Source organism: Plasmodium fragile (genome assembly GCF_000956335.1).
Source record: "Plasmodium fragile strain nilgiri unplaced genomic scaffold supercont1.79, whole genome shotgun sequence".
Taxonomy (NCBI): Eukaryota; Apicomplexa; class Aconoidasida; order Haemosporida; family Plasmodiidae; genus Plasmodium; species Plasmodium fragile.
The window spans coordinates 35,963-60,507 of NW_012192659.1; the positions used below are offsets into that span (position 1 = coordinate 35,963).

The 24,545-nt window shown below is 43.8% G+C and overlaps 4 protein-coding genes across 4 annotated transcripts; 2 read left to right on the plus strand and 2 right to left on the minus strand.

Annotated features, from left to right (window-relative positions):
* Nucleotides 1–1,508: 1,508 nt before the first annotated feature.
* Nucleotides 1,509–6,176, plus strand: AK88_04855 (uncharacterized protein; the record flags this gene model as incomplete). The annotated part of the gene is made up of 1 exon (XM_012482459.1): nucleotides 1,509–6,176. One exon carries the CDS (start codon nucleotides 1,509–1,511, stop codon nucleotides 6,174–6,176), a length of 4,668 nt encoding a protein of 1,555 aa, XP_012337882.1.
* Nucleotides 6,177–6,922: 746 nt separating this feature from the next.
* Nucleotides 6,923–7,831, minus strand: AK88_04856 (ribosomal protein L7/L12; the record flags this gene model as incomplete). The annotated part of the gene is made up of 2 exons (XM_012482460.1): nucleotides 6,923–6,996; nucleotides 7,099–7,831. The coding sequence occupies 2 exons, from the start codon at nucleotides 7,829–7,831 to the stop codon at nucleotides 6,923–6,925; spliced, it is 807 nt and encodes a 268-aa protein (XP_012337883.1).
* A 2,534-nt stretch (nucleotides 7,832–10,365) lies between these two features.
* On the plus strand, nucleotides 10,366–12,033 carry AK88_04857 (eukaryotic peptide chain release factor subunit 1; the record flags this gene model as incomplete). The annotated part of the gene is made up of 3 exons (XM_012482461.1): nucleotides 10,366–10,442; nucleotides 10,686–10,840; nucleotides 10,979–12,033. 3 exons carry the CDS (start codon nucleotides 10,366–10,368, stop codon nucleotides 12,031–12,033), a joined length of 1,287 nt encoding a protein of 428 aa, XP_012337884.1.
* Nucleotides 12,034–12,841: 808 nt separating this feature from the next.
* AK88_04858 (uncharacterized protein) lies at nucleotides 12,842–23,426 on the minus strand (the record flags this gene model as incomplete). Its single annotated transcript, XM_012482462.1, has 4 exons — nucleotides 12,842–13,360; nucleotides 13,476–17,473; nucleotides 17,513–18,149; nucleotides 18,351–23,426. 4 exons carry the CDS (start codon nucleotides 23,424–23,426, stop codon nucleotides 12,842–12,844), a joined length of 10,230 nt encoding a protein of 3,409 aa, XP_012337885.1.
* Nucleotides 23,427–24,545: the final 1,119 nt, after the last annotated feature.

Sequence of the window (24,545 nt, forward strand, 5' to 3'; positions counted from 1 at the left end):
GTTTTAAAGATTCGCGTTGGGGGGTCATATGCTTTACACGTCCAGCACATGTCGCCTGGCAGTCGCCTGCCGACACGCACACGTGGTCGCAAAAAGGGTATGCACCGAAGCAGCTGCGTGTAAAACTGTACGCGAGAACGTGAACACAACCCCTCCGTTTGGCATCCTCCATTTGGCTTCCTCCATTTCGCGTCCTCCGTTTGGGAGAGAATTCCACCAGGGGAATGCCTTCAAAACGCGCGAGACCAAAGAGTCCCTCCAAGTGTAAAGCACGTGTGTTTGCTTTGCTTATCTCCTTTTCCTTAGTCGCTTCGCGATTAGTCATTAACTGTTTACTCCGCATGTGCGTATTTTCTTATTTTCATTCTTTTTTTTTTTTTTTTTTTTTTTTCCTTTCCTTTTCATGCTTACACTACCGTCGCCCCCATTTTGGCCCCAATTTAACTTCATTTCCCTCGCGATAATCTCCCCTCTTATGACACATAGCTAAGCCCCTGTGTACATTTGTGTACTTTTCCACGAGGACCTTTTGTTCACGCATGTCCATTTGAAGTGATTTTTCTCTCCATCTTTGTTCCTCCCCAGTGAGGTTTTTACACCTGCACATAGTTGTGTTTTTTTTTTCTTTTTTTTTGCTACCTCCCCCCTTGAGGTTGCACCATAACGAGCTGTGCTTTTGTTGAGGGGAAGAAGTTTTCTTCGTGTCGGCGTTTCTTCCTTTCTCTATATCGCTATATCGCTATTTTTCCGTTTCCCTATTTTTCTCTATTTCCCTATTTCCCCATTTCTCCGTTTCTGCATTTTTCCATTTTTCCGTTTCCCCGTTTCTCCATTTCTCCGCTTGTGTGGGGAGGGTCTCCTGAGACAACCATCGTGCCTCCCCTCAATCACGTCCATTTGTTTCCCGCCACGCCAGCTGCGTATGTCCACCCGGATAAACTGCCTACCCACGTCGCCCACCGTCTAAATGTTAATCTGTCACTGTGTAAATAAATATATATATATGTATAGAGAGAGAGGAAGAGGGCGAGAACTTCCCCCCTGCGTGGACACGTGGAGAGGTAAATGACCTTGACTGTACACACATTTTGATCTTCACATGGAACGGGGAAAGGCCAAGGGTGTTCGCATGACCTGTTCATGTAAAAAAATGAATTTGCATATATGCACATTTTTTTTTTTTTTTTGTTTTTTGTAGTCCCATTTTAACATACATAGACAAAGCGGTGTAATTAACCATTTTTGAATTGCAATTAGATCATTAGCGTTTTATATTTTTTTTTTTTTTTTGTGAGAGTATCTAACGAATTAGTGGACATCCCAAGTGTGTGCTCCACTCTTTTTCACGTTGAAGTGTCTGCAAGAAGGGAGGTAAAAAGGCACACGATAGTGTTATTGTTTGTATGTCCGTGTGTGTTCATTAAAACGCTGTGCCTACATACCTCCCCCTGTAACTCATAAATGAAGTGGTGCCCCCCACTCCCTCACGCCACACACCTTTATCCAACATGTCGGGTGAGAATAACTTTTTCCGTAACCCCTACTCAACGAACGCTAATTATGAGGACGTGTCTGCTCAAAATGAATATGAGGGTGCCTCTCAGGAGGGCGTCTTTTATAACAACATGTCGGAGCGGGCGTACAGCTACGACCCGAAGGAAAATTTGTCACAGGAGTTCGTGAATCCGAACATGAGCAGTTTTGGAAACCGAGGAATTGGGCTGATCAGCCAGAACAGCATGAACAGTCAGCACAGCATGAACAGTCAGCACAGCATGAACAGTCAGAACAGCATGTACAGTCAGAACAGCATGTACAGTCAGAACAGCATGCACAGTCAGAACAGCATGAACAGCCAGGGGGGCTACGGCGGGATGCGTGGCGGATTTGGAGGCAACTACGGAAGCGGCGGCAGGGGATACATGAATGAGTCAGGCAACTTCCAGGACAGGCCAGGAGCAAACCACACGGGCCTCAATTCCGTTAACAACTTGACCTACGCAAACGGCATGGGAAGAATGAGAGGTATGGGAGGAATAGGCAACTTGAACACCGGCACCATGGAAAGAATGGACAGCATGGATAGCATGCGGATGTTGAATAACCTAGGGGGAGTTCAGAACCTCCACAACTCACTGAGCGACATGGGAGCGCTCAACAGAATGGAAAATATGTTCATGAATAAAAATGTAAAAAGGGGCATGCAGACAGGCTACGACAATGGTAAGGAAGCAGTTAGCTTTAATCACATGGGTGCTATGCACAACTCGTACGGCGGTATGACCACCGTAGGTATTCCAGGGCAACGCGTTCAAGGGGGGACGTTGAATTTGCAACCCCATGCCAGTGATTTGAAGAGTAACAATTGGTATGGTAGGCAGAGGACTTTGGAAAATGTGAACAGTGGCGGGGGCGGTCCAGGTGGAGATGCGCAGAGCAGACCCACCAGCCAAGTGAACACGCCTCAAAACAGGGGGGCAGAGTTAAACAATAGTTGTGATCGCCCGAGCGGCTTCTCAGGATTGAGCAGCATGCAAGGAGTGGATGCCATGAGCGGGTTTGGCAGCGCCAACGGGTTTGCCAACCCCAGCGGATTGAGCAGTATGAACAGCTTCCATAGTGTGGACAACCAGACTGGAATGACCCACACGAGCAGCGAGCTAAGTTCTATTAAAAGTAGAAGCGATCTGCCGAGAGCAAATAATTATCACACTCTAAGTGGAAACAACAGGTATGACAATTATCGCATGGGTGAGTGCGCGACGGATAGGAACATCATGAGAAACCATAATGCCATGCAGCAGGGGTACATTACTACTCCGAGGGCCAACTTCCTAGAAGGCCAAAATGGCAATAGGGCTACAAGCCCGCAAAATCTGAACAGCACTTTTGGAAACCAGGGAACCACTTACCCAGGTGGTAACAACATACCTAACAGCTCCTACCACGTGAAAGGGAATATGAGAAATGCCGTGAAGAGCACCATAAATTGTAGCATGAACCTTTTGAACAAGTCTTCAAATGAGACCCTCAAGAAGGAGGAGCGAGTGGTATACAGCCCCAAGGGAAGCGCAGCCTATGCCATTGGTGGGGGCGTTGCTGGAGGCATTGGTGGTGGTGTTGGCGGTGGACGTATTGGTTCAATTCGAGGCGACCTTCAGGGGGGTCAGAGCATGAATCTCCCTCCCAATGAGTACCCCCCCTTCAATCATCAATACAGCGGAGGGGCAGACAAGTTAGCCGTTCAGGGAGGCAAAGGTGCGCAGAATGACCACAGCCCAAGTGTAAGGAACAGCCAAATGGTGGACCCCCGTTTGGCGTATGGCGCGAACAGAGGGGCCTTTTTTTACGAAAGCCAGTATGCTGACCAGAGTCCCGTATGGGGGGCAAGGGGCTACAACGCGCGGCCTGTGTATGAGAGGAGCGATTTCAAAGGAGGCTCCGCATTTGGCGTCACCGCTTCGACCGCTTCAAGGGGTGCAGGCCCTGCTGGCGCTACTGGCGGCGTTAGCCGTTCAGGTGCCTTCGATAACTCCTATGGAAAAAGCGCCGCCATTTTTTACGACAAAAACGCAGCTAATTTTTACGGTAAAATTGCCGCAAGCTTTTACGGGAAGGGTAGGCAGAGTCCTGAGGGGCCACCCACGCAGCAGGGGATATTGCACCCGCAGATGTTCCTCGGTGCAGCGACCAGTAACAACTTCCCACCGCAGCAACAGGAGGGGCAACAGGGGGAGCAACAGGAGCAGAAGCAGGTGAAGAACAAAGGGAGGTCCAGAAAAGGAAAGAATAGCGGCCCAAAGGGGGAAGGGGAAGGGGAAGAGGACCAGGAAAAAAAAAACGCAGTGAAAAATGATAAAAGGATTAGAAGAAAAAGCCTAAAGAATAAAATCACACCCAACATTAGCATGAGTACCAGCGTTAACGTCGGTGGGTACTCAAATGTGAACAACGTGAATGGCAACTGCAACAATGATAATTATTTCCACGATGGTAGTTCAAAAGCAATAACAGTGAACGTATTGAATGGAGGAGAATTGGGTAACTTTGAGGGGGTATCTGCTATGAGCGGATATGCGACTGAAAATGGTAAGGACGCCCAGGGTGTAGGAATAGCTAAGCATGTTGAGGGCCACTCGCTTGAAGCAAACGAGCATCTCGTCCTTTCTAACAGTCAACTCCTCGAAAGCTACAAGGAATACCTGCAACTGCAGGCACAGAATCCAAGTGAGCAAAAAGGTAAATTCATCACCACACTCAACAAGAATATTGTGGAAATGATTCTAAGAAACAATAAGTATACAATAGGAAAAGGTACAGACGATAATGTGAGTAACTCGTACACCAACTTCTTAATGAATGTAAGTTCTTCTTATATGAAGAACAAATCACAAGCATGTAAAAATGGAACGGACAATAAAACGGATACTGCTCACCACCCGCATGTTCTGAACAATGGTGTAGAAGGTTGTTCATCCCAAGTGGATCATAATGGTGAGAGGGTAAATGTGACAGCGGGGTTATCTCCCCCCAGTAGGACACTTGAAGGAAATTTTGCGGGAGGAGGGATACAGCAGGGATGTGCAACAGATGCATATGTACCATACGAAGGAGTCGCAAGTGAAATGAATGTAGCTAAAGTGAAAACGGAAGTGCAGGAGGAACACCAACTGAATGGAGTGCAGGCGGGGGCAGATGCGGGGGTAAATGCAGTGGCAGGTGTAGGGGTAGATGCAGCGGCAGGTGTAGAGGAAGGAGGAGTACCCTTGAAGAAAAAAGGAACTCGAGGAAGGAAAAAAAAAATACAAATCGCCCCTGTAGACCAAGGACACATATTACATACAGGTGTAAAAGTGGAAGAGAAACAAGTCAAGCGCAAGGGTAGGAAAAGGAAAATTTTTATAGAACCAGCTAGCCAAAATAATAATGACAAGGAAGTCGAGAAAAAAACATACGAGTATGTAAAAAGCATTCCATTAGAAGAACCCATCATTCAAAATATAAAAGAAGAAGGAACAAAAATTAAAAGTGATGAAATAGCATTGTGTTTTAAATTACCCATAGGTGAAGCTCCATTTGGAGACAGCAACAATAACTCTCCTCTAGATGTCACAAGAAACGTTTTTCAAATCCTTAATTATAAGCTAAACAAGTTCAATGTAAAAAATTGTATTAACAGCCACGCGGAGGTAACTGTTCTACTTAATAACTTCCTGAAGGTGGTGAGAATTATAAATCATCACAAGAAGATGTTGCAGGGGGTGTACGCTCACCGCTTTAAGGTCCCCAGTGAGATTTCCCTTAGGAAGTACTTTGAAGCCAAGTTCCCCTTTTTACAGAGTTACAGAAATAGGCTCTACGAGCTGGCGGATGGGGAAGCGGACGGGGAAGAGGACGACGAAGAGGAGGAGGGGTACCAAGAGGGGGAGGAGGATGGCGTGAAAGAAGAAGAAAAGGTTGAGTCTGTAGCCGTAGTCGCATCCGCAGTTGCAACCGCAGTTGAAGCCCATTCGCGGGCGGAGGACGAAGCGGGGCAACTGCTCACAGGAGCTAATTCACCCGGTGAAGACCTACCCACTGCAGAAGGAACACAAATTGGGGAGAGCCTTTGCGGTGGTATGATGCCCCCTCTGGTTAACCACGCAAATGGCAGCGGAAGGTCAAATATGGTTAAGGAGGAATTCGGCCCTGTTTCAAGTATGGAAAATTCGCACTATGGCAACGACGAAGGGTGTGACACAAACGGAAATTCTCACAGGACACTCGAAGTAGAACCTTCCCCCGTTAATCATTTGAACGGGATGAAAGGCACAATGATGGATGATGCACACTTCTCACAAGTGAACCCCACCAATGGTTATGTAGGAGTGAAGCAGGAGTATGTCAATGGGACGGACGGAATAAGTGTGTCGAGGTGTGTCTTACCTAACGGTAGTCAGGGCGAGGGTTACGCTCTGGGCATCATTGACCCCTTCACGTACTTACCGCCCAATTCGGTTACATACGAAATGTTGAATCCAACCACCTACATGACAAGCTACCCCTCCGCCTTCCCCTGTGAGGAGTATCAAACGTATGGCGCACAGCCGAATGGGCACACCCAGAATAACGCCCCACATCATTTCGCTCCCCACGTGAATTCAGCAAATAATTTGAATGGAGATTCGTTCGGGTGAGAGGGAGACAAGTTATCCTACATAGATCGATCAGGCAGAGCGAAGGGTAAAAAAAAAAAAAAAAAAGGGAGAGGAGGTGCGTTCATCATTTTATAAAATGACCCACCGTTTTTGTCCTTTTATTTGATGTAAAAAGGTGTTTCATTGTTTACCAAAAAAAAAGAAGAAAAAAAAAAATTCAACGTTACGTCTGTACATGGTATGTTCTACTAACGACGCTGAGTGTGTATATAAGCAGGAAAGGGACCTGCGCATATGCACAAGAAAAAAGCGCGCATGAAATCACACCCACCTGTAGTGTCCACAGAGCTCACGTGCAAGCGTATGGCATTATGGCGTATAGTGACACGGCCAGGGCTTGGTGGAATACGCACAGTTGTAAATTTGGAAGGGGAAAAAATGCACAGAGAGGTTTGCATGTGTGGGAAGAGCACCCGGGGAAGCCACCCGCGTTATGGCTGTGCGTGCGTCCAACTCCGTTTCTCGCTTCAAAAAGGAGCCAGACGGGCATTCATATATATATATTTTTTTTAAGTAACTTTTTAATTCGAAACATTTTCCTTAATTATAAAATGGTTCCCTTTTTGGAACAGCGGCATGGGCTTCATCTTCCTCCGTAAGGGGACACTCCCGAAGAAGGGGTTCCCCTGCAGGGGTGTACATACACGCATCCACGTACACACCACACACATGGCATTCTTCTTCCATTTTGTAAAAAAAAAAAAAAACGCCACTCGCACGTTCCGTCATTCCAATATAATTGTGGCTCCCAGTTCTACGAACTTTTTTTTCATTTCTTCTGCCTTTTCCGCGGGCACGTCTAAAAGGGGGGGGTAAAAGGGGGGTGAGTGGAATGCGAATTGGACGCAAACGGGGTACAAATGGCATGCAAATGGGACAAGAAAGGGGGAGTGGGCCTTACTCTTTTGCACATAGAACGGAGCGCTCTCCACCATGTCCTTGGCCTCCTTCAACCCAACGTTGGTTATTTTTCGTATTTCTTTAATTGTGTTAATTTTATTCTTTACGTCAAAATGTTCCAACTTGACGTTGAATGTACTTTTGGTGTTTTTTTTTTCTTCCTTTTTTGTCCCTGCCTGTTCATTTTTGCCCTCTGCGCCTACACTAGGCGCGGAAGCACCCGGAGCACCCCCCACAGCACCAACATGATTAGGGAAGGGAATGTTCATGCTTGGAGGTACACTGGAGGCAGCGAAACTTGCTGCGCTAAAGAAGCCAGAGGGATGTGGAAAAGGGTTCCTGTTAACAAAAACAGAATTATTGAATTGTTTTTCTCCATCCAACTTTTCCTGACACAGGTCACACAAATCTGCTGCTTCAATTAAGGTCAAATTTAAAATTTCGTCAACAAGCTTTAATACTTTCTTAGAAGGCTTCCTTTTCTGTGAGTCGTTTTCTTCAGTGACTTCATCGTTCTCGATACTTCCGGTTATGTCTTTTATTTTGTCATGCAGATTGAAGCTACTCTTGGGGGCACTGCTGCCACTGCTTGTTCGCGTCTGCACAACTTTGCTGGTCCAGAGGTCTACCCCACCACGCGCAACACCACCCATGGCTGCATTTACGTGTGCACCATTTTGGCGCCACCTCGCAAAGCAATACAAGGCGTTTTTTACCAGTGCGCTTTGTTTCATTCTTTTAGGGGGTTGAGCGGTTGTGTGTGTGGGGGGTGGTGTTACGTGGGTAATTCGGGTTCACGAGTTGAAGCAGCTTCACCAGTTGGCAGCCTCGCCAATTGGAGAGCTTCACCGGTAGGTCGGGCTGTGTCCAGGCTAGCTTTCCCCCCGCTGCACTAATATAATTTGCACTATCCCCCTTCACAAACGAAGTGAGCGTTATTTTGCATGTGCAAGAAGTCCTTCTCGAACATGTTCTTACATGATTAGGCGATTCGTGGAGTAGCCGCTCGAGTGTATTCTCGTCCCCACGGCGGGGTTACTCAGCTGTTGTTGTGTTTGTGTTGATCGTGCGCGATTGTTATTGTCCTGTGCGGCTGTAGTGGAAAAAATTCCAATTCGCTTTTGTCCGCAGCACCCATTCACTTATGTAGGGGCGTGCATCTGGCTGTATGCCCGGGCGTGTGTGTGGTGTGGGGGGCGGGCGAGCATACAGGCAGTGTGCCTCACTGAACAGATTACCTCAGCTTAGCTTAGTTCACTTCAGCTGAGTAACATGGACTTCGCGGGCTGGCCGGCCAACCGTGCGACGGGCATTGCTACTTCCGAAGCGACTCCCCAAAGTTTCCTAATACTCTGCGGACGAGGCACACAGATCGGGGTGAACAAATGTGCATTTCGCTTCATCACGTTGTTAAGTAGCCATGTAGCCATTTTTTTCGAGTCACCATTTAGCATATGCTAACATGTAGGAGGCATCTCTTTTCAATTTTTTTTTTTTTTTTTTTTACAGTCAACCCACCTCGGGTACACTTACCCTTTGGCAAAAAAAAAAAAAAAAAAAAAAAAATTGTCCCGGTAAAAAGTGAATACAAGGATGGAAGAGAGTGAAGAAGAGGCCAAACCGTGACAATCGTTGCAGAATGAGGAAGAGAAAAACCAAGTGTAACAAAACCCTAAACCTGCAGTAGCACTGTTATATGGGGGTTGGGCTCCGTTTTCCTTACCCTAATGTGCGTGCTGTGTATTTATATGTCGCGATGTGATGATGACCCCCAGGGGGCACCAAGGAAAGAAACATAAAAAAAAAAAAAAGGCGATAGAAATAGGCAGAAAAAAACACTCTCCCTCTTTTTTTTTTTTTTTTTTTTAGAAGAGTTCAAAAAAAATAATATATAAACACTACGCACCGCGCAGAATGTGCAACATGAACTGAAGCAAATGCATCCATGTGTTTCTAATCACTAAAGGGTTTACACTGGGCAGAAGCTCCTTGTGGCAGTTGCCAAACATCCATTTTGCCCCTATGTCAGCTGCAAATAAGATATAAATTATATGCACGGCGCGTGTTGCTTCCACGAGTCGCGCCCCAACGGTAGTGCAAGCCTAACGAACCCGTGCGCGAGAAAAAGAAGGGTACCGGCCCCTCCAAAGGAAGCTTTTTATGGGTTGAATTGAATTCATTGCGTATGTACGTACAGAGATAGAGTAGACGCTGCATACTCGCGCGAAACGCAGTCGCGAAAATATGAAGGGAGCCTAACAATGCGCGATTAAGTTTGAAGCAGCGCAAGGGAAAAAAAAAAAAAGAGTCGCCAGGATAAATTGAAGCGTCGTATTTAAAAAAAAAAATTCATTGTTGCACAAAGCGCATAATAAATAAAGTATTTTTTGCCAGGCGTGTATTATAATATTTATGCACTGTATTATTGTATATGTATTTATATCTACCCAGCCGCCTGTAAGCCTGCCAAGCCAACCCACGGCAGGGGGTATACTGCTTAGCGTTGTGGGCGCAGAGGAAAAAAAAACAACCAAAAAAAAAAGCAACGTGCACTTTTCAAGGCGCAGTTGGGAAAGGGAATCCATTTTGAACGAAAAGCGAAAAAATAAAAAAAAAAAAAAAAACAAAACAGGAGATGTTATATTTTTTTCTTCATGTTTGAATCAAAGGGACGAGAAGGAAAAAAATCCCGCCTCCGTCGCTTTTTCCGTTATCTGCGTGTTCGTAGTTTTATTTGCCTTCTACGTTCGTCATATCTGCACCTTCACTTCTTTTCTTCCTTCCTTCCTTCCTTCCTTTGTTTTTTTTTTTTTTTTTTTTCCCGAAGCATAGATGGCGCCCCGCACGTCATAAAATACACGCGCGCTTTGCCTAACAACATTATGTACGGCCGAACTTCGAGGAGGAAGGAGAAAAGAACGTCCCTCTCTCTCGCCCCCCCCCCCGTTTCTCTCACCACCAGAGGGCCCCTCCTGTCATTTTGTTTGCCCCATTTGATACGGGGGGGATGCGCCGACCATTTTTGTCGCATAACCGAGTTTGTCGTCGTTGTGTTTTCTCCCTTTCGCTTAACCCATTTTTTTTACGTGGCCAACTGGGGCACAAAGCAGGTTGCAAATTATATTATAAAAACTACCCTGCTGGACAACCAGGCCATTTTATATATATAACCTCTTGAGGCAGTTTTTGATCACCACCGTCACGCGGTTACCCACCTTGTACACACCCCTAAATAAACCCCTCCCCCCCAAAAAAAAAAAAAAACGCCATGGATGAAGATCGAGATGCCAACATTGAACAATGGAAAATCAAGAGGCTCATAAAGAAGCTGGAGAATGCCAAGGGGTAGGAGACAGATGTAGAAAAAAAAATCTTTTTCACGTTGTGAAGTGTCGTGTGCTTGTTCAATTTGTGCAGTGAGGAGGGAGGACGTATACCCCTGATATGTATTTTAAAAAGTACATGAGGAATAGTTTTTCTACAATCCCTCATTAATGCTTATAATGGCTTTTTTACAAGTATGTATATTAACGGCCCGCACCTGATATATTATGACTTGCATTATTTTTTTCTCCCCCCCCACTAAAGGAACGGAACGAGCATGATCAGTCTTATTATTAAGAACAAGGATGAAGTTTCTCGAATAAATAAAATGCTTGCAGATGAGTTGGGCACGGCCTCCAACATCAAAAGTCGAGTCAACCGCCTGAGTGTGTTGTCTGCCATTACGTCCACGCAGCAGAGTAAGCAGCGCAAAAAGTGCGCCTCGCGGCGGTGCGATTCAACGTGCGTGCAAGCCGTCATGCGTGTGTTTGCAGCGTTCGTAACGGTTGTAGCGTTTGTGGCTAACCACTTCTCCCCTCTTCGCCCCTCCTACTTAGAACTGAAGCTGTATAGCAAAACGCCCCCCAAGGGACTGGTCGTGTTCTGCGGGACGGTCATAACGGAAGATGGAAAGGAGAAAAAAATGTCCATCGACTTTGAACCATTCAGGCCAATCAACACAAGTCTCTACCTCTGTGATAACAAATTTCATGTAGAAGCTCTAAAGGAGTTGCTTGAGAGCGATGACAAATTTGGGTTCATTATAGTGGATGGAAACGGGGCCCTGTTTGGTACCATACAAGGAAATACGAGAGAAGTGATTAGGAGGTTTACTGTGGACCTACCAAAGAAGCATGGAAGAGGAGGTCAAAGTGCGTTACGTTTTGCTCGTCTGCGATTAGAAAAGAGACATAATTATTTAAGAAAAGTGGCAGAAGTGGCTACATCTGTTTTTATAACAAATGACAAAATTAATGTTTCTGGTATTGTGCTTGCTGGAAGTGCAGACTTCAAAAACGATCTCATGCATAGTGATATGTTTGATCAGAGGTTATTTACTAAGGTCATAAAAATTGTCGATATATCCTATGGAGGAGATAATGGTTTTAATCAGGCCATTGAATTAAGTTCCGAGGCTCTACAAAATGTTAAATTTATTCAAGAGAAAAAACTGATTGGAAAATTTTTTGAAGAAATTGCACAAGACACAGGAAAAGTTGTTTATGGTATTGAGGATACATTGAAGGCTCTAGAGATCGGGGCTGTAGAATTACTTATTTTATATGAAGGGTTAGACATAATCAGATTAACTACGAGGAATGCTATTACGAATACGACTAGGACGATGCATATTTCTCCTCAAGATGAGAAGCAGGAATCCTTGTACAAAGAAAACAATGTGGAGTTGGAGGTAGTGGAAAAAATCTCTCTTACCGATTGGGTCATAAATAATTATAAGAGGTATGGGGCTTCCCTAGACTTTGTCACGAACAAATCACAGGAGGGGGCCCAGTTTCAAAAGGGGTTCGGGGGCTTTGGCGGAATGCTCAGGTACAAGCTGGACCTCAATTTGTATGATGAGGATGTGGAGAGCGATGCGGAGTTATTTTGAAAGGTGCATGTATGTGTGTGTGTGGGGGGGGTGTTGAGAAGCAAGTTGAAGCGAGCCCCCGCATAGAAGGTTGAAGAGATGTTGTGCGGCGCCTTCCATATCCTCGTCATTACAAAATTTCAGATCCAGGGTTTTTATGCCCCCCCTGGACACGCATGTAATATATACTCCCATGCGTTGGAGAAAAAAAAAATTATGGCTTCTAAAATTTCCTTAGTCAATTTTTCTTAAATGTTCTTTTGCGGGATTGTATCTCCTCTCTCCCTCTTATGGGTGTTTGTGTGTGCATACGTGTTATAATAGCGCACCATCGTGTTTTTCCCCCATCCCCTTTTTTTTTTTTTTTTTTTTTTTCCTTTCCCTTTCCCTCTTCGTTATTTGTTTTGATTAGTTTTTGTTTTCCATTTTTGCACGCGCACAAAATGCACCTTTCTCTCTCTGCACCTTTTTGTTTTTTTTTTTTTTTTTTTTTTGGCCCATCTGGCCATGTACACATATATGAACCCAATTTGTTATCGCCTCCCCATTATATACCTTACGAACTGGACGCATGTGCCATTATGTGAAATGCGATTTTTTTTTTTAATTCACTTGAGAGGGAAGTTGCGGAGTGGCACAACCCATCTCCACGTATACCCCCCTACATGTAAAAACCCTTTTCGGGGGCACTCCTCTGAGTGGGACAAAATTTCACAGAGAGACAATGCACTGCGTAGGTGGGTGATGGAATACAAAAAAAAAAAAAAAAAAAAAAAAAAAAAAAAAAAAGTGAACGCGATGGATAGAGAGTACATACACGGAGGCAAATTCACTTCTTATGTATATTTACAACGTAGTTATAAATGAAGGTGCACTTTTTCTTTAAGTTACTGGTGCATATGTTTGACGGCAAGAGCGTGGCGTTGATGTGGATGAGGTAGGAGCAGACGTTGCTTATGAGGATCTGCTTGAGACACGAATCTTCACAAGTATCTTTTAGTTTTTCTAAAATGAAGGCTCCTAAAAAGGCACTCCTCTCGAGAATTTCTCTTAGAATATTATAATAACTTTTTAATTCAATCATTTCTGGAAGAAAATTAAACATGTAATCGTCTTTGTAAACTCTCTTTGTATTTATATACTCGTCAACGGATCGGTTGTACTGGACTACTTCTCCTTGGTAGTTGTTTGAGGCTTCGCTTCCCGAGTGACTATCGCTTAGGTAGCAGCTGCGGCTGGACTTGGCTGTTCCCCGGACGTAATGAATTTTCTCTCTCTTCTTCTCCTTCGTGGTGTTCACGATGTCGAGGCAGATGGGCACGTAGGACAGCCCCGCGTGGACTTTGATCTGTGGGAAGGGGGGTTAAGAAGCGGCGTTAAGGAGTGGTTCGTACGACCAGCTACGTTTGTACGGCCGCTGCGTTCTTGAGACGCGGTGTGCAGGCACAGGGGAGGGGACTTACCGTGCGGATGAGCGTCGTGTTTTTGCGGCCAAAGTGCTCCATGATGTTGGTGACCAGCCGAGTACTCTTCAAAAGCAGAATGTACATGTGCACCACAAAGTAGGAGTAGGTGAAGTAGGGCGTTTGAATTATATTCAGCAGGATGGTGTTATAATTTAAAATACACTTATAACAAAGGTAAAGAACTCTCTGCGTGAACAAAGACAAGTCATTCTTCCTCCTATTCCTTCTATCCGTGTCAATGGGTTCACTAGTAGAAGATGCAGTGATTTCATAAGGACTGTACGGATCGATGATGACCTCCTTCTCGAATATAAATTTCTCCAATATACGATTTATATAAAACAGGTGGTGCTCTACTCCCTTACTCATTAACGATATTAACATGTGATTTATATTAAAATTACTGCAGTAGTAAGAAGTTTTTGTGAGTAGCTCTACGTACAAATATGATTCTTCAAAAATGGCAAGGCAATTTATTTTTTCAATTTTTAAAAAAATGAAATTTATTCGATCGGATAGCTTGCTTATAATGTCTAACATGGCGTCTAGGAAGAACTCGGACTCGTTTTCCGTTTGGTCTCGGTGTTGCGTGTCTTTGTGATCGTCTGTTCGCTCTGTGTGGGGGCGTCCGTTCAAGATGTGCATGTCGTCGACAAACTTTTCTCCGCCGCGTTGGCCACGTGTTCCGTCTTGTGTGTCTCCATGGTGGGCTCCCCACCCGTCCGCTACATTTCCTTTTGCTGCTACGCTAGCGGCTTCTTCCCCCGGGGGCACCATCCTGCGCATGATTAAATAATCCAAGTCAGGCCCTCCAAAGGGGTTGGCGTCGAAGTAGCCCCCCCTGTCTCCTCCTCCTGCTGCTCCACCTCCTCCTCCGCCCTTGACATTTTTCACAAAAACGTAAAGCATCTTTATTAGCAACACGATGAGGGAGCAGAGAATAATGTGATTCTTGTTGCGGACGTAGTGGTTGTCGTGGTTCAAGTAGTAGATGGCACTGAACGTTTTACTCTTGTCGAATATAGCATGATACACGTCTGGTACGTAGAGTAGCTTGGTAAGGATATCACCCTTAATGATGTGCAGGCAGGTGTTTTTATTTAAAACCATGAAAGTCAGCGTGTTCACGTAAAAGTCGTAGTATTCGGTCAGGTCCAGAAAATTGTTGATTCTGTTCATGTGATCATAGATGTCGTTTTTTAAGAATCCGTAGATGTACTCATTTGCTATGTCGAAAATTTTTTTTTTTTTTTTTTTTTTTTCCCTCAGGCAATTTAAAAAAAAATTATAAAAAAGGTCATACACAGTATTTATTCTATTGTAGAGAAAGTAAAGAAGCATGCGTTCTATTGGGTTCGACTTAACCACATTGCTATCTTTGTTTTTCATATTTTCGTGATGAGCTTGGTAGCATTCATTTAGGATCCCATTCATCGTTGATACGTACAAGTGGAGGTGCTCCTTGTTACTACCATCTGGGGGGTCGTCCTGCTTGTGGGTTGACTTACTACCGGGGGGATTCTCATTACCGATCATGCTTCTTTCCCCTTGTATGTTGTTGCTGGTTGCTCGTTTTGCTTCTTCTTTTACACCATCTCCCCCTACTGCTGAGGCGCCCTCCACCCCGACATGGAAGAGCGACCTGTTCAGTCCTACAAAGTGATTGTTATAAATTCGAATCGTAACATAGAACAGTTCTAGCAGATTAACAAACAGGCTGATGTTAAAATGGTTCTCAGGGAAGATGCATTTCAGGATGGAGCTGGGCACATGCAAGGCGTTGAAGTTTTTCTGTATGTATAAATTCTTGTGATGGAATTTAAAATTCTGAAGATGCAAAGTGACACATCGGACGAATAATGAGAGGAGGAGTGGCACATGGTATATAAGGCTGTTTTCATTTTTTTTTTTTTTTTTTTTTTTAGAAGAATCTTTTTTCCTTTCCGTGTTGCTATGTCTTGGGTGTTGGTGTGTGCTGCCCTCGCCAACGAGTCTATACTTGTTTACTTCCTTCTGGGACATGTTACTCAGAATGTCAAAGACGATGTGATCGTTTTTATTTTTTACATTAGAAATGAAGGACTCATGGACGAACATGTCCATATAGAAGCTGCCTTGGTGGTAGTAGTCCATCCCCTCATCATTCACATTCACATTAACAAATGCATCATGTGAATGCTTCAACGAACTCTTATCATTGCTTCTCTTCTTTTCCACACCAGGTTGACTGTTCGATGTGTGTTCCTCCGAGTGGCCCACGTGACTTCTCACTTCACAACCCTCACTCATGAAGCTTCTCGCACTTATAATGGTCAGCAGGTTAATCAAAATATTTGACACGAGGACGTAGTACAGTGAGTTTTTATTCACTTGTATGGAAGGAGTAATAAAAGTAATAATGGATTCGAATACGAAGAAGAGAAAGGGAATGCTTCCACTTATGTTTGCCTCTTTCAATGCTTGGCTTTCCTCCTTCCGGAACACTTCATCATGAAGCAACTCCCTATGCTTTATTATAATTACTAGTTTGTAAAGTATAAGGAAGAGCCGCATCCTGCTGTCGTAGGTACTCTGCGTCAGATTAATATATTGCATGCACTCCACTTCGTTTTTAAAAAACTTCGAATAAATGAATATGCTCGAGGGCGAGTTCACCGCGGAGTCATTACTACCAATGTGTGTGTTTTGTTTTGTTTTTTTCTCCTTATTTTTTCTTTTCTTCCTTTCCATGTGTTCATCACTCGGGGGAAAAAACGGGTCGATCCAATGGTCTGCGCAGTACGCGTTGAAAGGCCACTCGCTTTGCTCCCTAGACTTGTCCTCTCTGGACAAAGCATCTGATCCATTTGTACTTGATTTTACATCCATGCATTTTTTACGCGATTCGGAAGGGCTGCGACCAGTGGCTGCTCCCACAGGGTCAGCAGCAGAGTTGTGCTTCTCTTCGTCTGGTAAAATGGTTTGTAAGTTGTTAAAAATTGAGGCGTCTATTTTTTTTTTCAGCATTTGGTCCGACTTGTACTCTCTGAGGGTGGGGTGGTGGTCGCCGAGTATTCCTCCTCCGAACGGTGCATGCTTCAGGCCTTCTGGGGACAGTGCCCCTTGGGAGCGCCGACCCCCGTCATGCATTGGCCCTGTTGTTTCCATACGCACCGCGCTGCCGGGCGGTAACCTCGACCCAGGAAATAGGTCAATCTGGCGGAGGTGCTCCTGCGCGATGGCGTTCCCACTACTAGCTCCGCTATGTACACCATTTCCCCCTCCTCCACAAACGTTCAAACAGTAGAGGTAGTTCCTAACGTCAAAGAGAAAATTTTTCTTTCCATATCTTTTTGCCTTCCCGTTGAAAATTTTATTATATACATAATCCGAATCCAACAGTTCGATCTTCTTTTGAATTAAACTTCGGACAGAAATGGAGTGGCTGCTCTCCTCGAATAAGTTGTCCTCTCCACGATGCACAGCTTTCCTATGCTCGCTTAGGTTTAGTACATACTTATGGTTTATCCTCCTCTGGTTAATAAAATCAAGCACATTATCAATGAGCGAGTCATCATTGATCACTCCATACGCGTTTACATTAACACCTCTGCAGTTCACGAGCAATAATTTTATATTTTGAGCAGAGTCCATATTTTTCCTCTGCAGGTCCTGGTAGGAGTTTATCATTTGGTGCACGCTGTCGTAGTTTATGTTAAAAAATATGCTAGAAATGGTAGGGTCGTAGGAAATTCTAATTAGTAATCTGTACACCAGATTCTCCTTGGTATAAATACCTTTGACAATGAGCTCGAACAGCTCACACATGATGTTAAGGTTATGCATGTAAATGGTTATTTCTTTTTTTGCTTCCTTTGTGTACAGGTGGTGGGTTCTCGAGTATAGGAATTTTTCGGTGTTTTTTTTTAACCTCCAAGTGAATAGGTCCAGCAATTTGTCTATGTTGTACCAGAATGGCTCCTTTCGGTAGAGCCCTTCTGCTTCTGCCGCCGCGTCTGCTGCTCCTCCTCCTACTGCCTCTCCTCCTGCATCACCTCCCTTTGCGCCTTCCTTCTTGGTAGCGTCCCCTTTGTTGGGTGTATCCCCAGTTCGCTTTTCCACCGGGGTCAGGTTAAAATAAATAGCGTTGGCAAAGTGGAGAGCCAAGTTCAAAACGCGCAAATGGTAGAATTTGTATGACGCCACTTCAACTTCACAAGGGGGCTCGTTCATCTTCTTCTCCCTCGCGCTCTCCTTCACGTATCCTTTGACGATACACAGCAGGACGTTGAACAAATTTCGAAATATGGAAACGGTTACCAAGTCGTTGTCTTTTATAAAATCGTATATAAATTTGAGCACGTGGAAGATCCTCTTCATGTAAGCCAATTTCACGCTGTCCAAAAATGCATCCTTCGCTTTGTTCAGACAAAACAGAATCTTTTGCAGGAATACGTTGATCACCTTGGGGAGGGGTAGGAAGCCTTGGCTGTATTTGCACAAGAAATAAATATTATTGAAGTCGTTCATCTTAAAAAATCGGTTCAGGCTCAAATATAAATTGCATATATTTTTGTAATTGTACGTGAGGAAATAAAGCAGGGATATGGTGAGGATTTCCCTCTTTTCCTCCGCCTGCTTTTTTTCTATGCTCAGGATGTCGTTGTTGATGGCTTGGCTCACGACGTCGTTCTGTGGAAGAAAGGGGTGATGCAAAGCCGTCATGATGAGGGGTGATGGATGGAGTGAAAAGTTTAGGGTTACGTTTGGTTAGAACACGTGTAATGTACAATGTATTATTTTTAGTGGCCTATCTCAATCGCCAAGCGCGCTTCGCACGTTCCTCTTCGCGCGCTACCGCTCGCACGATCCGGTTCGCCTCACTTATCTCACCTTTGGAATGACGCTCAGGGTGACCTTCGAAAATAAACTCAAAATCAAGTGAGAAGTGTCGAAGAGGGAAAAAATCTGATTCGAAATGTTTGCACACACACTGTTGATCTCCTCCAAAAAGGAGAGCTGACAGGAAGCCTCCAGCAGAAGGGAAAAGAGAAGCAGGATGCGATTGATCACCTGTTCGTTGAGTTTCCTAAAATGTGGAGTCTTGACCGAGCGACACCCCAAGTGTGCGTACTTATCTTTGTAGTAATTCTCGATATACTCATTAATGAGGAAATTAAAAACGGAGTAAAATCCACCTGACTTGTTCAGATTATATTGGAACAAATTATGTTTTTTGTCTGACTGTTCATAATGCATTAGTAAAAAGTCACTGAGAAAAAAAACGTAATTATTTTGCAGAACGATCATTAGAAAATTTTTTATGTGATTGAAGAATCTTGAAAAGGTGAAATTATATCTTTGTACAGGTGATAAATTTTGTATTTCCTCTTCATATGTTCCATTTTGAATAGAAGAGTTCCCATTGATTGAAGAACTGTTCATACTGAAGTTGACTGTGGATGGGTGAAGTAGCCGCTCAACTTGGCCCTTGCGATAATTTCGTTGAACGTTCGTTTGTAAGTTATCCATATGAGTACCACATAAATCTCCTGCCCCATCATTGGCAAATCCATTCTGACGAGAGTTTGTAATTTTCCCTGTAGTATCAACCCTGTTAGAGAAAAAGTTGCTACTGCTCATCATGTTCCAATCCTGATTCTCCTTTTCAAGGAGAAGAATGTCCTGCAAGTAATCCATGGTATAACCATTGTTGGTGTGATTCCTTGGATCTCTTCCTATTTGAAAAATATTTATTCTCTTTGTAGAATATAGTTCCCGCTTGTTCAGTAACGTCTTGTGGTTAATAATAATATTTTTCATAAAGTTGTTAAAGGTGGCTGACTCGTGTCTCTTCCCATTTTGTGTGCAGAATGTCATGGATTGATTTTTCTGCTCCGTGGGCAAGTGAAGAAGCATTTCCTCCCTTGTGTCTTCTCTCCGGAGGGTATGCTCCCCATTAGGTACTTTTAAAAGGGTAGGAGGTGTAACTGAGCTTGGACACAACGAATTGCTCAACTCGCTATGCACATCCTTCAACCTTTGTAAGTTAACAATATTGATCATCTTCAGCATGTAGTTCACAATCGATATTGATATATTTAGGATGGAGAATTTGGTCAGCTTAAAAATGAAGGAAGAGGAAAAGTTTTCTGTGAAAATTCTGTTAATATATTTGGAGAAGAAGAAAAAATAAAAGTCGTCAAAACTGTTATGGGTATTGTACATTTTTTTATTTTTCAAAAATGTATTTATCTGTACAAAATATCGCTTCAAAAATTTGTAGAAGGAGAGAAAAAAGAGCTTGACCAGTTTTTTAATGTCAATGTCTTTTTCCCTTTTGAAGGCGTTGTCACAATGTGTGAAGACCCACGTGACCCACTTCCTTTGGAGGATCTCCACACTGTGTATCATTTGAAGTACTTTGTGTTGAAAGGACTTGTACACATCCTGGTGAAAGTAGGTGATGCCTTTCCTTTTGATGATTTTTTGAAATATTTTTAAAATTGCCTCCGTGCATGGGTATATTTTTTTTTTTTTTTCCTCTTCATATACTCTGAGGAGGTCTGCGATGAAGTTTGCTTTGTGGTCTTCCACTTGGAACAGGTGCATGAGGGTCACCACGCAAATTTCCTCCAGGCTGAAGTTTTCCGTGGCGTACTCGTGCGTGCTTCGGAAGGAGCGATGGGAGAAGTTGGATCGGTCGTTATCACTTTGGTCGCTCCGATTGTTCATATCGCTCCGATCGCTTTGTTCATTTTGGTCGCTTCGCTCGCTCTGATCACTTCCATCACTTCGATCACTGTTGTCGCTGTCGCTGTCGCTTCCCCCTTCGCTGCTCTTTGTGCTCCCCTTTCTGCTGTCCCGTTCGCTGCCCTTCTGGGGGGCGGACAAGTGTACGTGTCGCACCTGGTCCATCAAGACGAACATCTTCAAAAAGGAAATGTCAATGCGGAAGTTCTCCTTGATGTCCATTTGGTCCTTCTCGTACTTGAAGTTGGCGAAGTCGCCATAGTTGAGCCTGTCTCTGGAGTTATTCTCAGATTGGAAATTGACCCCCAAGGGGTTACGATCGCTGTTATTGCTATGATCTTGCTGCTGCTGTCCCGCTTCCTGTTCATCGTTTTCATCCGTGTGTGTGTTTTCTCTGTCGGAAGAGCTGAACATATTTCGTGGTTTGACCTGAGCTCCTTCCTTCCTCTCCCTGCGCAACAAATCTTCATGTTCCAGATAAGAAAAAATTTGGAAAATATACGCATTGAGTTTGTTAATATTAATTTTTTTCAAAAGAAAAAGTAAGCAAGTTGATATTTCTTCATTTAATCCATTCATCTCTTTATATTTCAGGGAGAAGAAAAAAAGGAAAGTGAACAGACTGACAAAGCTGTTAAAAATATCGTAGTTCAATCCAAAATAATTATTTAATTTTATTTCAATCAGTACGTGAAAACATTTGTTAATTTTTAAAATTTTACAAAAAAAAAGAGTGATGTACTGAAATGTGTGGAAAAATTGATCTCCAAGAAAATCCTTCCTTCTGTTATTCACAAAATTGTTGTAAATATATTTGCAATAAAAATCGAGCAAAATGTAATAATATTCTATATAGGTTATAAAGACGTTGTTTGGACTTAACTTTTTCCTTTTCAGCGTTTCTGTTATTTTGAAGTACAGAGAATTTTCCATTATGGTTACCATAAACTCTTCCGTAGTGTTAGCAGCTACCATTCTATTATCATTTCTCCTCGAAAGTGTATCAACTCTGTTCACAACTTCGTTAAAACTAACCAAATTTGCACTGGTCCCAATCAGCGCCTTCAAAATTCTGTATATGGACAGCAAATTGTGATTGAACATGATCAGGTGCTCCACGGAAGAGTCGCTAATTTTACCGTAAAACATTTCTAACAAGAGACGGTTGACATTGTGCAAAATGACGGGGTGGTACAAGGACTTGTCCCCATGGGTGGTGTCAATCGGGAGGTCCTCCTGTGGTAGGCTTTCCCTGGCCGATCTGCTATACCACTTCAAATAATCGTATGAAAAAAAAAGACTCGAAATTTCTACCAAAATATTTTTGCTTTCTATGGAGAGGTAGGAAGACACCCTTTTTTTCCTCTCCTCCTGAGTGGTCACAATTTCTGTGTTATTGTAATTGAAGTCGTAAAGGAAATACTTTTCGGCGTACAGATCCAACTCAATCTGAGAGTCGTCCTCCTGTAGGTACTGTATGCACAGGTGAATATTCCTTCCTTCTTTTAATATATCTTGGCTGAACAAGATGTAGTCTTCCTTGCTACAGAGACATATGCAGATTTTCAAAAATAATTTTAAGTTTATTGTTTTTTTAAAAAATTCTTTCTTCTCGATATGTTTCTTCATGTTTTTTATGAGGGAGAAATTTATGTCTCTTTCAGACATGGGGGTAAAGGTTACGTGGCGCATTTTCCCTTTACCATCTTCCTCTCCTTTCTCCTCTTTTTCTTCCTCTTCCTCCTCGGTCATGCAATTGGAAGCAGATGAGAAATCATCCCTCCCCACTTGAGACTTCTTTCCCCTCCTTCCGCCATAACATTTTGACGACTGGTCACTTGGATGTGATTTGCCCCATTTGTGATCTCGACTGAACAGGTGGGCACCGGCCCCTCCTCCCATCTCGTCCGTATTATCTGAACAACTGTTATTGTTGTTCCGGCCCATGTCTGTGTCATCATCGAAGGGGAGGACGACGTCCACTTCCCTGTCTTTCTCGGTGCAAAGAGCATTGTTAAGCACACGCAGGATAATCCTCTTGTACACAAAATTGTCACTCATGAGGTAAAACTTGTTTATAATTTCGTACAGGTGAGGTAGACACTGGGCTACGATACGAATATTCTCTTCGTAGTTTTTAAAATTCTTTTCATCTTTAAAGAGAAAAAAAAATTTCATTAAAATGGCTGACTGAGGGGAGACACCTTTTATAAGTTTGTTGTGCTCTTCCCATGTTAGAAGATTACTCACTGAGGCCATGAGAAAAATTACGGAGTATTCTTTCTGCAGGAGAGTGCTGGTAACGATGTCGCTGTGGTCTCTTTCTGTTATTCCTCCCCAGTCCGATGCGCTTAATACAGTATGGCTGTCCACATGAGACGAAGACAAAAATATGCTCACCATGGACTTTAAATTATATTTTGAAAAAACGTTTTGCCTAATCTGCATGTAAAAAAAAATATTAATGCAACAAATCTGAACGTTCAGGAAGAGGATAATGTACTTGTACACCCATGTCCTATTCTCTACATCTGTCTTGTTAATCATTTCAAAATAATTGTTTGTGTCTTTGTATGTGTCGAAGTATATTTGCAGGAGCTGTTGGATGTTCAGTTTTACTTCCACCAGCTCAAACAGTACGTAGAAAAAGTTCCTCTCGAATGCCAGATCCTCTGCTTTGTAATTCGGGTAGGCATAAAACACGGCGCACGCCTTCAACACACACATCACATTCTTGAACAGGTAAAAATATTCATCACAATATACGTCATGTAGTTTGGTCATTTCGATGTGGTCCACATTTTTCTCCAAGTGCTTGAACAGCCTCTCATCTGCAGCCGCCGCAGAAGAGGCCAGGCCTCCGGTGCCATCCCCTCCATCACTGCTGTAATCCTCCACGTCGTCCGGATGAACCCCCCCGCAGTTGGCGCCAGAACAGAGTTCCTCGTAAAAGTACACCCGCATGCAGTGCACCAGAAGCTCCTTGGAGAAACCAAAGAAGTATGACTTGGAATCACTGAAGCTCAAATTTTCATTAATAAATTGTTGTAGCTTAATGGAAATAATTTCTTGTTGCTTGTTGTCGGTGCCCAGGTAGGTCAGCAGCTTGCAGTACCTCCTCTCGAAGGCTCTTAAGATTCTCTTCTCCTGTCCTCTGTAGCTGTTTGTTGACAGCAGCTCGTAAATTTTCTTGTTCGATAGGTAGGGTTCCGCCATTGTAACTTTTTTTTTTCTCTCTCTCTCTCGGGGGACCCAAAAGGCGCAGCTTCCTTGTTTTTTTTTTGTTGTTGCAAGTGTTAGAAACAGGGCGGGGCGGCACTGCTAACCTGTTTGGCGTTCACATGCAGTCCCCTACAGGTAAGTAAATTGTCTTTTCAAATGACCCAACGGGAGGTTCGCGGCATACCTGCAACACACACGAGGAGTGCTAACTGTACGTATGTGTGAGGCGGCAATTATTCCCCTCTCTTTTATGATGCTCCCCTTTTTTCCTTTTTCGAATGAAGGACGTGGCAAGGGGTGCTGCTCGTAGTCCTGCACAAGGCTGGTGAGCTACGCACAAATGCGGGCACGCAGCACACGTGAGTACTAGTGAGTACTCGTTTGTCCGCTCGTTGTGAGCCCTCTTTGGGGCGAGCCTCCCGATCAGGCAAGGGGGAGGAGTGCCTGAGCTACAGTGCGCATGGCGAGAAAATATCCCCCTTTGCTCAGATGGGTAAAACGTAATGATATTCAAAAAATTAAAAAAAAAAAAAAAAAAAATGCGCAAAAGTGGAACAAATGAAAAGGCCACTTCACTTGGAAGTTTGCTCAAATGGTTTCCTTTTTTGGGCAATTTTTGGCAAACTTCTTTGCGCCTCTTTTGTTCACGTTTTTGTGCCTTTTTTTTGTGCACGTTTTTTACCCACTTTTTTGTGAAGGCAAATCCCCGTCGTATGCATGTCGCCTGCGCCTCCAGCACAAGAACTATTTTTAAAGAGGCGGTTGTTCTGGATCCTCCACGAGGTGCGCGCCGCGGCACTTGCTTGAACGTAGTGGAGCCGTTCGGATGTCACGCATATTACAGGTGCAAACGCGTTCAAATGCATACCCTGCACAGTTGTGTGGCCGTCCGCTTTGCTTATCCTGTGCGCATGCATAAGTTGGAGAAAAAAAAAAAAAATTTCCGTGGTTTGTGGCAAGCTGTTCCGGTTTGCTTGTCACGGTTCCGGCTTTTCAACTCACCAAATGTGCGGGTTCCTCATGGGGGGATTTTCCATGGCGCACCAGTTTGGACAATTGCAAAAGGGAGTAGCTTCCCGCGTGCACTCCTATATCGAGGCGCTTTGAACGAGT